Source organism: Ranitomeya variabilis, unplaced genomic scaffold, assembly GCF_051348905.1.
Source record: "Ranitomeya variabilis isolate aRanVar5 unplaced genomic scaffold, aRanVar5.hap1 Scaffold_321, whole genome shotgun sequence".
In the NCBI taxonomy this organism is placed as follows: Eukaryota; Metazoa; Chordata; class Amphibia; order Anura; family Dendrobatidae; genus Ranitomeya; species Ranitomeya variabilis.
The window spans coordinates 46,515-61,964 of NW_027508067.1; the positions used below are offsets into that span (position 1 = coordinate 46,515).

Here is a 15,450-nt window from a genome sequence, read left to right on the forward strand (position 1 = left end):
GGTCTGACAGGTAGTGGAGAACACTGGGCCAGAGCCAGACCTCGGCTTGAAGTGAGGCACTCATGCCGGCACACTGCTGCGGGGTTATCCTGCTGAGGCTCTGCTCTACTGCTCACTGGAGACTGCTGAGCTCTGGTGGCACTGGCTTGTGATGGGTGTGTGCAGTCTGTGTGTGTGCCTACTGTGTCCCCCTGTGCAGTCTGTGTGTGTGCCTACTGTGCCCCCCTGTGCAGTCTGTGTGTGTGCCTACTGTGCCCCCCTGTGCAGTCTGTGTGTGTGCCTACTGTGTCCCCCTGTGCAGTCTGTGTGTGTGCCTACTGTGCCCCCCTGTGCAGTCTGTGTGCCTACTGTGCCCCCCTGTGCAGTCTGTGTGCCTACTGTGCCCCCTGTGCAGTCTGTGTGTGCCTACTGTGTCCCCCTGTGCAGTCTGTGTGTGTGCCTACTGTGCCCCCCTGTGCAGTCTATGTATGTGTGCCTACTGTGCCCCCCTGTGCAGTCTGTGTGCCTACTGTGCAGTCTGTGTGTGCCTACTGTGTCCCCCTGTGCAGTCTATGTATGTGTGCCTACTGTGCCCCCTGTGCAGTCTGTGTGTGTGTGCTTACTGTGCCCCCCTGTGCAGTCTGTGTGCCTACTGTGCCCCCTGTGCAGTCTGTGTGTGCCTACTGTGTCCCCCTGTGCAGTCTATGTATGTGTGCCTACTGTGCCCCCTGTGCAGTCTGTGTGTGTGTGCTTACTGTGCCCCCCTGTGCAGTCTATGTATGTGTGCCTACTGTGCCCCCCTGTGCAGTCTGTGTGTGCCTACTGTGTCCCCCTGTGCAGTCTGTGTGTGCCTACTGTGTCCCCCTGTGCAGTCTGTGTGTGTGCCTACTGTGTCCCCCTGTGCAGTCTGTGTGTGTGCCTACTGTGTCCCCCTGTGCAGTCTGTGTGTGCCTACTGTGTCCCCCTGTGCAGTCTGTGTGTGTGCCTACTGTGCCCCCCTGTGCAGTCTGTGTGCCTACTGTGCCCCCCCTGTGCAGTCTGTGTGTGTGCCTACTGTGTCCCCCTGTGCAGTCTGTGTGTGTGTGCTTACTGTGCCCCCCTGTGCAGTCTATGTATGTGTGCCTACTGTGCCCCCCTGTGCAGTCTGTGTGTGCCTACTGTGCCCCCCTGTGCAGTCTGTGTGTGTGCCTACTGTGTCCCCCTGTGCAGTCTGTGTGTGCCTACTGTGTCCCCCTGTGCAGTCTGTGTGTGCCTACTGTGTCCCCCTGTGCAGTCTGTGTGTGTGCCTACTGTGTCCCCCTGTGCAGTCTGTGTGTGTGCCTACTGTGTCCCCCTGTGCAGTCTGTGTGTGTGCCTACTGTGTCCCCCTGTGCAGTCTGTGTGTGTGCCTACTGTGTCCCCCTGTGCAGTCTGTGTGTGTGCCTACTGTGTCCCCCTGTGCAGTCTGTGTGTGTGCCTACTGTGTCCCCCTGTGCAGTCTGTGTGTGTGCCTACTGTGTCCCCCTGTGCAGTCTGTGTGTGTGCCTACTGTGTCCCCCTGTGCAGTCTGTGTGTGTGCCTACTGTGTCCCCCTGTGCAGTCTGTGTGTGTGCCTACTGTGTCCCCCTGTGCAGTCTGTGTGTGTGCCTACTGTGCCCCCCTGTGCAGTCTGTGTGTGTGCCTACTGTGCCCCCCTGTGCAGTCTGTGTGTGCCTACTGTGTCCCCCTGTGCAGTCTGTGTGTGTGTGCCTACTGTGCCCCCTGTGCAGTCTGTGTGTGTGTGCTTACTGTGCCCCCTGTGCAGTCTGTGTGTGCCTACTGTGCCCCCTGTGCAGTCTATGTATGTGTGCCTACTGTGCCCCCTGTGCAGTCTGTGTGTGTGTGTGTGTGTGTGTGTGTGTGTGTGTGTGCACATACATACACATGTCCCTGCCCTGTAATAGCGTCCCCGATCCAGTAATAGCGGTCTCCCGCCTTGTAAACAGGATCACAGGAGGCTGAGTCCCCTCCTCTGGAAGTCTGCAGTGGCAGAAGTGGGACAATGCAGCGGGCCCTGAATGGGAGGAGGGGGTGTCACATCCGTGCAATGCTGCGGGCCCAATGTTGGCGGTAAGAGCTAAGTGAAGCGCATTGCTTTCCTGCCGGCCATATTTCTGAAGCTGTGAGCCACCGAAGGTGGAGATTCGGATCTTGGTCCAGATGCGATCTCAGTCTGCACATGCGCCGCCTGTGGCGGCCGTCTTCCTGAATCCCTCCACAGGGAAAACAATGCACTTACGCTGTAGCCTGGAGCCCTCATTATCGTAGGAATGTCGGTTAATAAATTGTTTTTCTAAAGCTTTATAGTGTAGTTTTAGGTCAGAGAGGGATGCTAGGGATGAGCTAGCAAGGTGCAGGGACAGGTAGTGATGTCTACTTGCGGACATGTGCGGCACTTGTGGTGATACAAAAAACACTGCTAGCAACTTTTCTTTCCATTGCTGCAAGTACCGCATTTTCTGGATCACGGCAAAACCGCAAGTGCTGCACATGTCTGCAAGTCCCATAGGGAATGAATGAGGCCGAACACAGTGTTGCCGTAAGTGATCTGCTATGTGGCAGATGCAGAAAAACTGCCAGATCTTCCGCAAATGGCAAAAATCGCTGATGTGAAAGTAGCCTAAGGCTACTTTCACACTAGCGTTGTGCACTGCACGTCGCTATGCGTCGTTGCGGCGCACCGACGCTAGCGTTGAAAGCGCCGCACAACGGGGGCAGCGGATGCTGTTTTTCATCGCACCCGCTGGCCAATTGTGAGGTGCGGGGGCGGAGTTCCGGCCGCGCATGGCCGATCGGAAAAGACGTTCTCGACGCACCAAAAAACGTTACATGCAACGTTTTTTGGTGGCGACGCAACCGTCGCACTGCGTCGCTGATGCAAGTCAATGGAGAAAAAACGCATCCTGCAAGCACTTTTGCAGGATGCGTTTTTTCTGCAAAACGACGCATAGCGACGCAGTGCACGGCGCTAGTGTGAAATTAGCCTTAGTCACTGCCGACAGGGTCTGCATTAGTCATACTCACCAATGGGGGAGGCACCACGAAAAGTGCCTAGGGCAGCATAAACTCTAAATACGGCCCTGATCATCGCTGTCCCCGGTGGGGCTCACAATCTACATTCCCTATCAGTATGTTTTTAGAATGTGGGAGGAAACCGGAGGAAACCTGCGCAAACATGGGGAGAACATACAAACTCCTTGCAGATGTTGTCCTTGGTGGGATTTGAAGCCAAGACCCCAGCACTGCAATGATATCCACTGAGCCACCGTGCTGCCCCATACATGCCACTGTATTGTAATCAAGAGAAAGGCATCTCCTGCTGTTCTTTGTGTACAAGTCAAACTGCCATTTAAAGAAGATTTTGTTTTTATGGATGGGTGTAGTTTTCTGTTCATGCGGTCACAGTAATTGGAGTTGTGCAATGGGTCACAGACCAGAAGAGCTGGGAGTAGTGATGAGCGAGTGTACTTGTTACTCGAGTTTAGCCCACGGCTACTCCCCCATCCTGAACCAGGACTCCATTCACTTGAATGGGGGCTTGAACATCCAGTGTTTGCCACGCTGTCATGCATGACAATGCAGCAAACACGGCTTCTGATCGGCTGCAAAATCATCACCACCGGTCAGAGAGCCACGGTTCCACGCTGTCAAAAGACAGCGTGAGGGCACGGCTGTGATCAGAGGTATAAAGTTTACCTCCGGTCACTAGTGTCAGCTGATGGAACTACTGCTCCCATCAGCTGACGCCTGCTGCCACTAATAACAATAAGAGCGGGAGAGGCGGATGGGAGTATTCATCAGCCGACTCCTGTGCTGTAAATAATTAATGAAAAAAAATGGTGTCGGTTCCCCTGTATTTTTGATAACCAGCCAGGCAAAACTCACAGTGGGGGGCTGCAACCCTCAGCTGTCAGCTTAAGCAATGCTGGTTATCAAGAACAGAGGGTGTGGGGTCACCGTCATTTTTGACAACCAGCATTGCTATAGCAGACAACTGGGGGGCTGGTATTCTCAGGCTGGTAAGGGGCCATAGATATTGCCCCCACCAGCCTAAAAATAGCAGCCCGCAGCCGCCCAGAAAAAGCACATCTATTATATGCAAAAATTCTGGTGCTTTGCCTGGCTCTTCCCATTTGCCATATAGCAGTAGCAAGTGGGGTTCTTGTTTGTGGGGTTGATGTCACCTTTATATTGTCCAGTGACATCAGGCCCACAGATTAGTAATGGAGAGTTGTCTATAAGACACCTAGCCATTGGTAATCCTGTTGTTATATGGTAAATAAAGACACAGCCAGAATAAGTCTTTCATTTGAAATAAAACAAAGCATCGTGTTAGGGGTGGTGGAACGCACCAAATAATATAATGAGTGATAAGAGGTGCGTTCGCAGCCCGGGGTACACCATGCAGAGATGGAACCTTCTGCTAAGTAATGGCGGTATAACGTGTTGACACACGGGTTAGCTTCACCCGGTATGAAAAGGGAGACGAACCCTGTTACTTCACAGGGCCGCCAAGCCGCAGAGTGAGCACTAGAGCCAAGTCACAGAACTCTGCCCCAAGGACAGGGGGAAGAGTCTCTCTAGACCACTAGTGCTCGGTGCCACAACCGTGGTGCCAGGGGAAAACTAACTAATATTTACCACACAAGAGTGCGTACATCGCCGCACTGGCGAACGCCACTAACCACCCTGTCTAGGGCCAGGAAAGCGCACTGATTGCGCATGGCGCCGCACTGCCGGTCGCTGCTGGATAGATGCTGTAAGGATCGTGGTCTTGTGCTTGAAAAGCACTGTCTGGCGCTAGATTAGTCCATCAACAGTCAACAACTCAGCTTACCGCTGAACAGTGCTGGTTACTATGGCTGAACCTGGAGGAGCAGCAGTAACCAAACGCACAGCATCTGCCTGAGCCAGGTGCTGGGACCAATGTCTCTGCTGAGCAGGCTCCACTGCGGCAGGAGGAGAATGGGAGACCGCAGCAGAGGTGGTTCGAGATTCCCCCTGGGCTGTGGTGGGACCTTGACACTTAACACATAGTTTTACTTTTCTATTTAAAAATAACAAACACAGTTATACTCACGTAACGCCTACTTCCACTGAATCCCTCGTCTCCTGTCAGAAAACAGACTGCATTCCCAACCGGGCTGAACTGCTGTGACCTTGGTAAGATCCCTGCTAGTATCGTGAGAAAGTCTCATGGTGCAGAGGTGAGTTCACCACAGTTCAAATCCACCACAGTGAAATTCTCCTCGTGAACTACGATGAACTCGCTTCTTGACCATGAGATTTTCTCACGGTGCTAGTGGGCATCTTACCGAGGCCACCACAGTTCAGACCGGTTGAGAACGCAGCCTCAGTGACCTGCGGTAACCTCAGTTATGTCACTGTTAGTCACTGATGCTGCGCTCGCCGCAGCTCAGTCACCAGTGGTTCTCAGCCTGGATGGTCAAATCTTGGCACCATCCAGGTTGAAAGCTGTTTATCTCCAGACATGGATTATGTGGGACAGAACGAAGGACAGGTGAAGGGTATGGTTGTTTTTTATTTTTGTTTTATTACAGGAGACGAGGGATTCAGTAGAATAGGCATTAGGTGAGCATAACTGTTATTTTTAAATAAAAAAGTAAAAGCGTGTTTTGTTTTATTTCAAATAAATACTTTATTCTGGCTGTGTCTTTATTTACCATAGATATATAGGATTAGTAATGTATAGGTGTCTTATAGACGCCTCTCCATTACTAATCCATCAGCTTTATGTCACCGGACAATACAAAGGTGACATCAACCCCACAAATATGAATTCTACTTGACATTTCTAACAGATGTGTCTTTTCTAGCTGTGGGCTGCAATTTTTAGGCCAGAGAGGGCAATATCCATGGCCTCTTACCAGCCTGAGAATATCAGCCCCCAGCTGTCTGCTTTAGCAAGGCTGGTTTTCAAAATGGAGGATATACCACATTGTTTTTTTTAATTATTTATTTAAATAATTAAAAAGATATGGCATGGGGATCCCTCTATTCTTGATAACCAGCCTTGCTGAAGCTAAGAGCTGAGATTTGCAGCTCCAGCTGTGAGTTTTGCCTGGCTGGTTATCAAAAATACAGGGGAATCCACACTGTTCTTTTTTCTAATTACTTATTTACAGTGCAGGAGCCGGCGGCAGTTGGTTGGGAGCAGTAGTCCCATCAGCTGACACCAGTGACCGGAGGTGAAGTTTATACCCCTGATCACTGCTGTGCGCTCAAGCTGTCTTTTGACAGCGTGAGAACCGCGGCTGTCTTACTGGCGGTGATGATTTTGCTGCCGATCAGAAATGGTGTTTGCCATGAAAGGGCGACAAAATGTTTGGGGGGCCGAACCTGAACAGTTTCACTTCCTGGCGAAGTCCGTGTTCGGTGTTTGTGACCGAACAGTAGGTGTTCGGTATGAACGCCGAACTTTACTGTTTGGGTTCGCCCATCTGTAGGTACGCAGATCACGAAAAATGTCATAAAGGATAATGGTTACTGAAAGAGCTCAGCTAAATTGTCTCTATATTTAGAATGGTTGAAATGCTCTAACCTGTTCTGCAGTTCACCAACTATACCACTGAAAAATGTTAATTGAAAACATTTCACTGTATTGAAACCAAGAGAAAGGCATCTGCATCTCCTGAGTGTCTTTACAGAGTGTCTGTAAAGAGGAGCGGAGCCGTGCAATGCATGGAAGACCAAGAAGAGCTAGGAGGTGTCCATTATGGTAACATGTCCACACACATACGCACGCATGCACACACACACACACTAACGTAAGACCCCGTTTTTCTCTAGTGGGTCGGGGCGCAGAAGACGAGTACCTCACCTGCAGCTACCACCCTGAGCCCCGTTACAATGGCTTACTTCAGCGTGTGGTATAACATTAAGTCAGGTTATAACTTGTGACTCTTCTACGCTAACCTGATCCTCTACAGTTACTGGCTTATGAGGCCTAATACAAAGTGATCTTGGAGCATCTTCTCTGTTTTTGTAAAGGATATATCCCCCCCCCCCCCCCCCCCGTTATTCTACTTCTGTAAAATAGTTGAAAATTCTTGCAGAATAAAAGGAAAGTGCTTGCCGCTTCTTCTGGGAAGATTGTGCTCCATGCAGCCAATAAATTTAATAAAGCCGTCATAGGCCTGCTGTTCGGTATGTCACTGGGGCCAACTAGTGGACCAATAACGTCGTTCAGTACATACAAAAGCCGAATCATGGAGGATCAAGAGGATTGTGGCAATGACTAAAGGAACAACATCATAAATCACAATGTTGAGCATGCAGAAAATGCAAAAGGGACAATCTACTAAAATAGCATAAAACCTCAAAACAGACCGATTCTGGGCCGATCCAAAACAAATGTCCATAGTCTGGTCATCGAATAAGGGCAGGATAGGGAATTCTAGCATTTGTACCTGAGCCCTGGTGTTCCATGGTACCCACAAGCCCTTCTGGCATATAGAAGGCACGTGTATTATATGCATTTGGTAGGTTGCGGGACCAGTTCAGGTGCTGAATCAGGGAAGATAAGCTTTTGGTTGCATCTTTGCTAGGCACAACGCTACAGAATACAATGTCTTGTAGGTACAGCACGGTACTCAGGATGTAGAGTTATAAGGCGCCTTTCTATTCCTCATATGGCTTCCCCAGTGTCGCACAGTCATGTTCTCACCCTCCTTAGAGTACGCTGCACATCTATACATCACAGAGTCCATGATACATGAGTAACGCTTCATTTCTCTTTTGGTGGTGCTATTGGAAGAAGGGTCAAATGTTGAGCGTTACCCAGATTGTCGCTGTGTATTAGGAACACCATGTAATCAGCTTTTTCTCTCTTGACCCTGTACTAGAAAAGGAAGCAAGTAGGACAACCCCTTTAAGTATGACAATGTTGATCTTTTTTTTCTTTATTATCCTCATAGAAAATAATACTATAGATTACACTCTGGTTTCACGTAAGGCTGATGCTTTTCGTTTTCTGTAGCTCACTCAGTCAGTTTGTCTGTACAGACTGTGGCAAGATGAGCAGAGTCCTCTCATTCTCATTAGATGATAATAAAAGTTTTGTGGTATTTGTGGAAGCCTTCGATAAAGCAGAATAACAACATTTTATTCTATACACACAAATCTGTATGCAGTTCCCTGTTTTCTTATTTGTCTCTGGAGACTATAATGATCTACAACTAGAGTTGAGCAAAAGATTCGCTCTCCCCTAATCTGGCTTCCAGTCTACTGAGGAGTTACTCCGGGGCAGACTGCATTCCTGGGGCCAGCATCCCAGGCATCTCATAGAGTAAGACATAAAGACGTCGCAAAATCCAGATACAGGGCTGAACACATCGGATACAGAAGTGAACACTGCCCCTCCTGGCCTGACTTCCTTGGAGGACTCAACACCGAATATGGGCAGTACAAATCATTTTGCTCAATTCTATCCATAAGATTGAATTATTCAAACATTAATAATGTTTTCATTATTATTAAAAATTTCAAATTATTGAAATTTTACAAATTTTTGAGTTTCACAAATTTTTACATTCCACAAGATTTTTCAATTTTTTTTTTTTTAAGTTTTTCATGTTTTTTTGTTTTCACTTTTACAGTTTTACTTGGTTCTTAGAAATGGAAACACAGAATATCAGTCTCTAAGATTGGAGTATTGTTCACAGATATCTCGAATGTGGCTTCTCAGGACCAAACAAGAATACCTGAAAATCCTCCGGTGAGCTTTGGCTGTATGATAATAATAGTACTGGTCACGTGTTTTTCATAGTTGGAGGGTCCTCTGTTGGCTCCCATCTACAATAGTCATATCGGGATCAAAGCAAAATGTATTTTTCAACTTCTCATGGAGTGAAAAGGCATTCTACACTGGATACTGCTTGTTTACAGGAGTAGGATCTGCCCACCAATGCCTGAACTAAAGTAGAACCAAAAGATGAATACTATACATACTGCCAACCTACCCAAGATTTGGCCCACCTCTACTAAAACATATTTTTTAAGTAAAAAAAATTAAATTGGGTGATTGGGACAAATTTATTATAATATGTGTTGTATTATACCTGATAGTGGGCAAGTAGATATGGGTCCTTTCATTCCTAGTCTACCTAATAAATATTGTCCAACCATCCTTTTGGGCTGCACCCATTTTGCAAAAAGTTGTAAAGTTTGGCCTTATTTAGTGACATCCATCCAACTATACAAAGAAGTTCATCTTCCTTATATATTTTCGGAACACTTCATCCCTTACACCATAAATCAAAGGACTGATATATCTGGGGATGCACATGAATAAGAAAAAGTTGGTTATTGGTATAAAATAGAAATATTTCCTCAAGTAAGCATCAGTGAAGGAATATGAAAAATACATCATACAGAGTCCGAGCTGGAAGGCGTGAAGAAGAACAGTTTTCTCTGCCTTAAAAGCAGAAGACCTCCCAGATCCAATCTTCCGAGCCACCACCATAACTTTCACATAGGTGTAAAGGATGACCAATCCCACCAAGATGAAGGTGGTGATCTCCATCAATGACCTTAGGGTTAATTGAAAACTGTTCATTGCAAATGTTGACCACTGACATATCAAGCTGGTGGAGAAGAAATTCTTTGGCATTGAATAACACATGGCGATAAAGTCAGGCACCAGAGGAGTGCTACTCAGAAGCCACATGACTCCAATGACCAAAAGAGACCTCTGCATGGTGCAGACTTGTGCATGTCTTAACGGATAGCAAATGGCAAAGTAACGTTCAAAGGACATGATGGCCAAGTTGTAGGCTGTCACCTTAAATGAACTTGTGGAGTACATGACGAGGGCATAACATATCGGCACAGGGATGTACACATCAAATATAGCTACAAGAGAGACGAATATCAACACAGAAAGTAGCAAGGTATCGTTTATGAGCATGTGGACAAACAGGATGTAGCGAGCATTCTCCCGAACATGAGGAGTGGTGAAGAAGACGTACAAGATGATTGTCACAAAGTAGATGAAGACACAGAAGGACAGGAGCACTAAGGCAAGCAGGGTACTCCTCACGATTTCTACAGTTTGATTGTTCGTCTTGTTGCTGACCTCAGTGAAGTTGACCATTATCAGAATAGTAACAGAAAATCTTCTGGTTGAAGTCCTCATGCTAAAGAAAAAGGACAGTCATAACCTAAAGCACAAGCAACAGTTAGGCAATAGTTATCAGACCTAAATTGATGGTCCTCAAGTTGCAGAAAGTTTGCTACATTGCTTTTCTCATTGAAATTCATGAAAGTCATCAGAGTAGGACAACTTGTAGGCAACCAAATGGACTCTAGAGATATTAGAGTCCTAGTGAGGAATTCTTCTTCTAGTGACTGAAAGTATCTATACACATTAGATTTCTGGCAAAGGATCCCCCCAAATTATTACTAAAATACAAGGGGCAGGTAATTGCACCATGCCTTTTTAAGATGACACTTCCTACAACTGAAATCACATTCTGCACATGTGAAAAAAAATGAATTTGAAGGGAAATTTCAGCTATGAAACCTCCAGAATGTAGCTCTGGCTGCAGGCTAACCTCCCTCAACCATCGTTTACCATGCAGCAAGTCTAACAGACATCACATTATATACAGCATAAAGTGACACTCATAAAGTACCATCAAAACTCATAGTATTTGTCCCCCATACCCTAAATATGGTTCCTGGTGCTATTGTTACCTCTGCACCCATATATCTGGGTTTTGCCTCTGGGCATCACAGGTTTCTAAAGACCTACTGGAATGGTTCTAGCTACCCCATTATCAGTTTCTACTACTTACTGTACGAGGATTATGTAAGTGTTTCCATTTACATCAACAAGCTGCATAATCTATATAGTGAGAAGGATACGGGACAATGGAGGGGCTGAGCTCTATATATCTGCTTCTCAGCCCCTGATGTATTCCAAAGGATGAGTAATGTCAGAGATTGGTTTTGACATCAAAATTCTGTTTCTGAACATCATGGAAGTAATAACCCACAAGAGACTTCAGCCTTACAGATGTTGAACCTTGATTTATCCTTATGGAATTGTGAGGAGATCCGCAGTATAAGCACAGAAAATAGATAGAAAGATAGATAAAAGGTAGATAATAGATAATAAATAGATAGATAATAGATAAATAGATAATAGAAACATACTAGTTAGATAGATAGGTAGATAATGGATCGGTGATTGATAGATAGATACCAGGCCCTGGTAGAACCTGTGTATTCTGATTGTAGGCCGACCATCCTGACAGCCAAAGGGGTAGTTGATGTCTGCAAGGGGAGGGTACCGATACACATCCTGAATTGTGGGGGAAAAGAGGTCCATTTATCCAGATATGCCACCATTGCTAAACTGTTAACTGTCAGTAACAATGCCATACAAACAGCAGAGATCTTGGTCCCGTCCCAACCAGGAGGAGGACAATGGCTCTGCAGGACAGCTGGAGGATTGGTGTCAGAAACTGCACGTAGGCATTGACTCCACTCCTTTGCACCAAAAGCATGGGGCTTACCGAGTGGTCCAGGAGTATGAGCGGGTATTCAACAAACACCCACTAGACTTTGGGCAGGTAAAAGGGGTTCAACACCATATCCCCACTGGAGAACATACACCCATTAAAGAAAGGTACCAGCCTGTAACCCCCGCTCACTATCATTGTGCCAAAGATATGTTACAGGAGATGAAGGAGACTGGTCTGGTCAAAGATAGTTGTAGCCCCTGGGCAGCTCCATTAGTCCTCGTTAGAAAAAAAGATGGTACCATGAGAACGTGTGTTGACTACAGGTGAATCAACAGCATTGACTACAGGTGAATCAACAGCATTACACACAAGAATGCCTACCTATTACCTAGAATTGAGGAGCCGTTAGCGGCACTGAGATCCGCTAACTATTTCCCCACCTTAAATCTCACCAGTGGGTATTGGCAGCTTCCCGTGGCAGAGTCAGATAAAGAGAAGACTGCCTTCACAACACCAATGGGTCTTTCCGAGTTCAACTACATGCTATTCGGGCTGTGCAATGCACCAGGGACGTCTAAGAGGATGATGGAGTGTTGCCTCGGGCACAAGAACTTTAAGACTGTTCTGCTGTACCTGGATGACTTCATCGTATTCTCCAAAACCTAAGAAGACCATTTGAAGCACCTGGCTGAGGTGTTTGAAGCCCTGTCCAACTTTGGCCTGAAGGTGAAGCCGTCCAAATGCCACCTGCTGAAGCCCAAGGTCCAGTACCTAGGTCACGTGGTAAGCGACTAAGGTGTGGCACCGGTGTGGCCAAAACCCAGCAACATTCATGATGTATGGCAGTTCCTCGGGTTGGTAGTCTAATACCAAAGATTCATCAAGGACTTTACCAAGCTAGCCGCACCCCTGCAAGACTTGCTAGTGTGCCAATCTAAGAAGGCCAAGAGCAAGACTCCTCCGTTCGAGTGGAATGACAGGTTGGAAGAATCCTTCACCCGTTTGAAGTTGGCTCTCATGGGAGATGAAGTCCTGGCCTATTCTGACTATGACCAACCGTTTATACTCTACACAGATGCCAGCAACATGGGTTTCGGAGCAGTGCTGTCCCAGGTGCAGAAAGGCAGAGAGAAAGTGATTGCCTACACCAGCAGGAAGCTTCATCCCACCGAAAGGAACCCCAACAACTATAGTTCCTTTAAGTTGGAGTTTCTCACCATAGTCTGGGCTTCAAGCACTACCTAGCTTCAGTAAAATTCACCGCTGACTCACCTGGAAACGGCAAAGCTAGGTGCATTGGAACAGCGATGGATAACCCGTTTGTCTAACTACGAGTTTACCATCAAGTAAAAAGCAGGGCATAAGAACAGTAATGCTGATTCAATGTTGAGGATGCCCAATTTACCAGAAGAGGAAGAAGATCCGGAAGCACTCAAAGAGATCAAGTTACCAGCCTTCCACCGCCCCGGAGGCCCAGTACTCCCATTGTGTGAGGAGCCAGCGCAATGACAGGCGAGAAGCCACACTGAACCCATTGCCCCACCACAGATGGGCAGAAACGCAGGATAGTGATCCAGCAGTCCGCCTAGTAAAGGAGCTACTGACACAAGCTGATTCACACCGTGGTCCAGATGCTCCACAATAGACACAAAAATTGTGGAAGGAGAAGGGCAAGCTGTTCATCTATGAGGGTAAGCTGTGTCGGAGGAACATCGACCAATGCACTCACGAACTGGTCTGGCAGGTGGTGGTCCCTAGGTGAGATGTGCCAATGGTCTTGGAAGTGTACCACGATGGAGCAGGACACTTCAGATGGAAGATGTTGGAGGTTCTACTTCGTGAAAGATTCTACTGGATTGGCATGAGGATAGCCATTGAGACATGGTGCCGAGAATGTGGCCCCTGCAAGCTGCACAGGAAAGACCGTAACAGCCAGAGGGCTCCCCTACAGCCCATGGTCACCAAACAGCTGCTTGAACTGGTAGCCTTGGACCACGTGAAGCTGACCCCAAGCCATTCAGGCTATGTCTACGCCCTGACCATAGTGGACCATTACTCAAGGTTCCTGGTAGCTGTGCCCATCAAGGACCAAACAGCAAAGAGGGCAGCCAAGGCATTTCAACAACACTTTTGTCGACCACATGGATACCCTGAAAAGGTGCTCCTTGACCAAGGCCCAGCCTTTGAGGCAGAAGTGTTCCAGGAGTTCTGTAACCTGTACGGATGCAAGAAAATCACACAACGCCATATCATCCACAGACAATTGACATGTGTGAGAAAATGAACCAGGTGGTAATTGACTTGTTGAAGACCTTGCCCCTGGAAGAGAGAAACCAATGGCAAGAGAAATTACTGGACTTTGTAGATCTATACAACCATATCCCGGTAAATTCCACCAACTGAATTCCAGCCTGGCACATCACCAAATGCAGACTGGGATACAGAGCAGCAGCAGCAATACCGCAAAGTGGAAAGAAGCTTGTACCAAGCAAGACAGAGGCAGGAGAGGAACTATAATCAGCATGCCCCTGCAGTTCCTTTATCACCTGGAGAACAAGTTCTAAAAAGAAAAAGAAGAATTCACAAACTAGATGATCAGTGGGAGGCAGAACCATACACCGTCATGCCTTCAAACTTTGATAACACCAAAGTGTGCCTCATCAGTCAAGATGGAGGAGAGACCTCAAAAGCAGTATCAAGAGATCATCTGAAGGTATGGCCTGACCAACTTAGAGACAGAGAGAAAGACCAAGATACCCCTCAACCCATAGAAGAGAAGGAAAAGAAAATCCATACCATTCTTGGAGACTTTCCCCAGTCATAGAAACAGGTAAATCAAGCCATCATAGTACCTGTCCTGATCTTTCCCAAACCAACTGCACCTGAAGCAGCAGAGACTGAAGACCAACCTGAAAACCAGCTTGGTTTTTGTAAATTTTTATATTTTTGAAACCTTGTAACCCTTTAATAATTGTTCACCTGTTAACATGTTTTCTTTATGTTTCCTCAGTCCGGGAGTACTGAATTGTACTAGGGGGGAATGTGCCACCCCAGGTGTCTGGTTGCCACATTGGCATTGCCTTCTTCATAGGGAGGGGTGATATCTGTTGTGAATTTGGTTTTTGGGCTCCCCCGGTGGTCTCTGGTGGTACTGAACTTGTGTGCTTCACCTGTTTCCATCAGGATGTGGGAGTTTTCTATTTAGCCTTGCTCCTCAGTCACTCCTATGCCGGCCATCAATGTAACCAGAAGCCTTTCTGTTGCATGTTCCTGCTCCTAGTCAACTATCAGCTAAGTTGGACTTTTAGTCCTAAGTTTGTTTTGCATTTTTGTTCCAGTCCTCAGTGTTTGATTATTTCTGTGGCTGGAAGCTCTTGTGAGCTGAAATTGCCACTCTGGTGTCATGAATTGATATTAGAGTCTTTAAAGTAATTTCAGGATGGTATTTTGAAAGGGTTTTCAGCTGACCGTGAAGTTCCCTTTTCTGTTTTCCTACTATCTAGTAAGCGGACCTCCATTTGCTAAACCTATCTTCATACTACGTATGTCAATTTCCTCTGAAATCACCGTCAATATATGTGGGGGCTTCTGTCTGCCTTTTGGGGAAATTTCTCTAGAGGTAAGCCAGGTCTGTATTTTCCTCTGCTAGGGTTATTTAGTCCTCCGGCTGGCGCTGGGCGTCTAGGGGTAAAACGTAGGCACGCTACCCGGCCACTGTTAGTTGTGCGGTAGGTTTAGCTCACGGTCAGCTCGAGATTCCATCTTCCAAGAGCTAGTCCTTATTTATGCTCTTCTATGTTCTCTTGCCATTGAGAACCATGACAGATATCATGCCTGGACACAAGAAGGGATTTCCTAATCAGGTAATACAAACACACAACACCTTCCTAACTCCAGACCAGAAGGGGGAGCTCTAATCCTGGTTTCAGGGTAGCTTCCCTATAAGTTCTGGTCTGGAGATGGG

General features: G+C 47.1%; 1 protein-coding gene across 1 annotated transcript; it reads right to left on the minus strand.

Annotated features, from left to right (window-relative positions):
- Positions 1–9,211: 9,211 nt before the first annotated feature.
- LOC143789763 (odorant receptor 131-2-like) lies at positions 9,212–10,111 on the minus strand. Its single transcript, XM_077279061.1, has one exon. The coding sequence runs from the start codon at positions 10,109–10,111 to the stop codon at positions 9,212–9,214; it is 900 nt and encodes a 299-aa protein (XP_077135176.1).
- Between the last annotated feature and the right edge of the window lie 5,339 nt (positions 10,112–15,450).

Excerpts from the sequence above, each read along its gene's own strand:
- LOC143789763 (XM_077279061.1), bottom strand. The coding sequence starts at position 10,111 with ATGGTCAACTTCACTGAGGTCAGCAACAAGACGAACAATCAAACTGTA.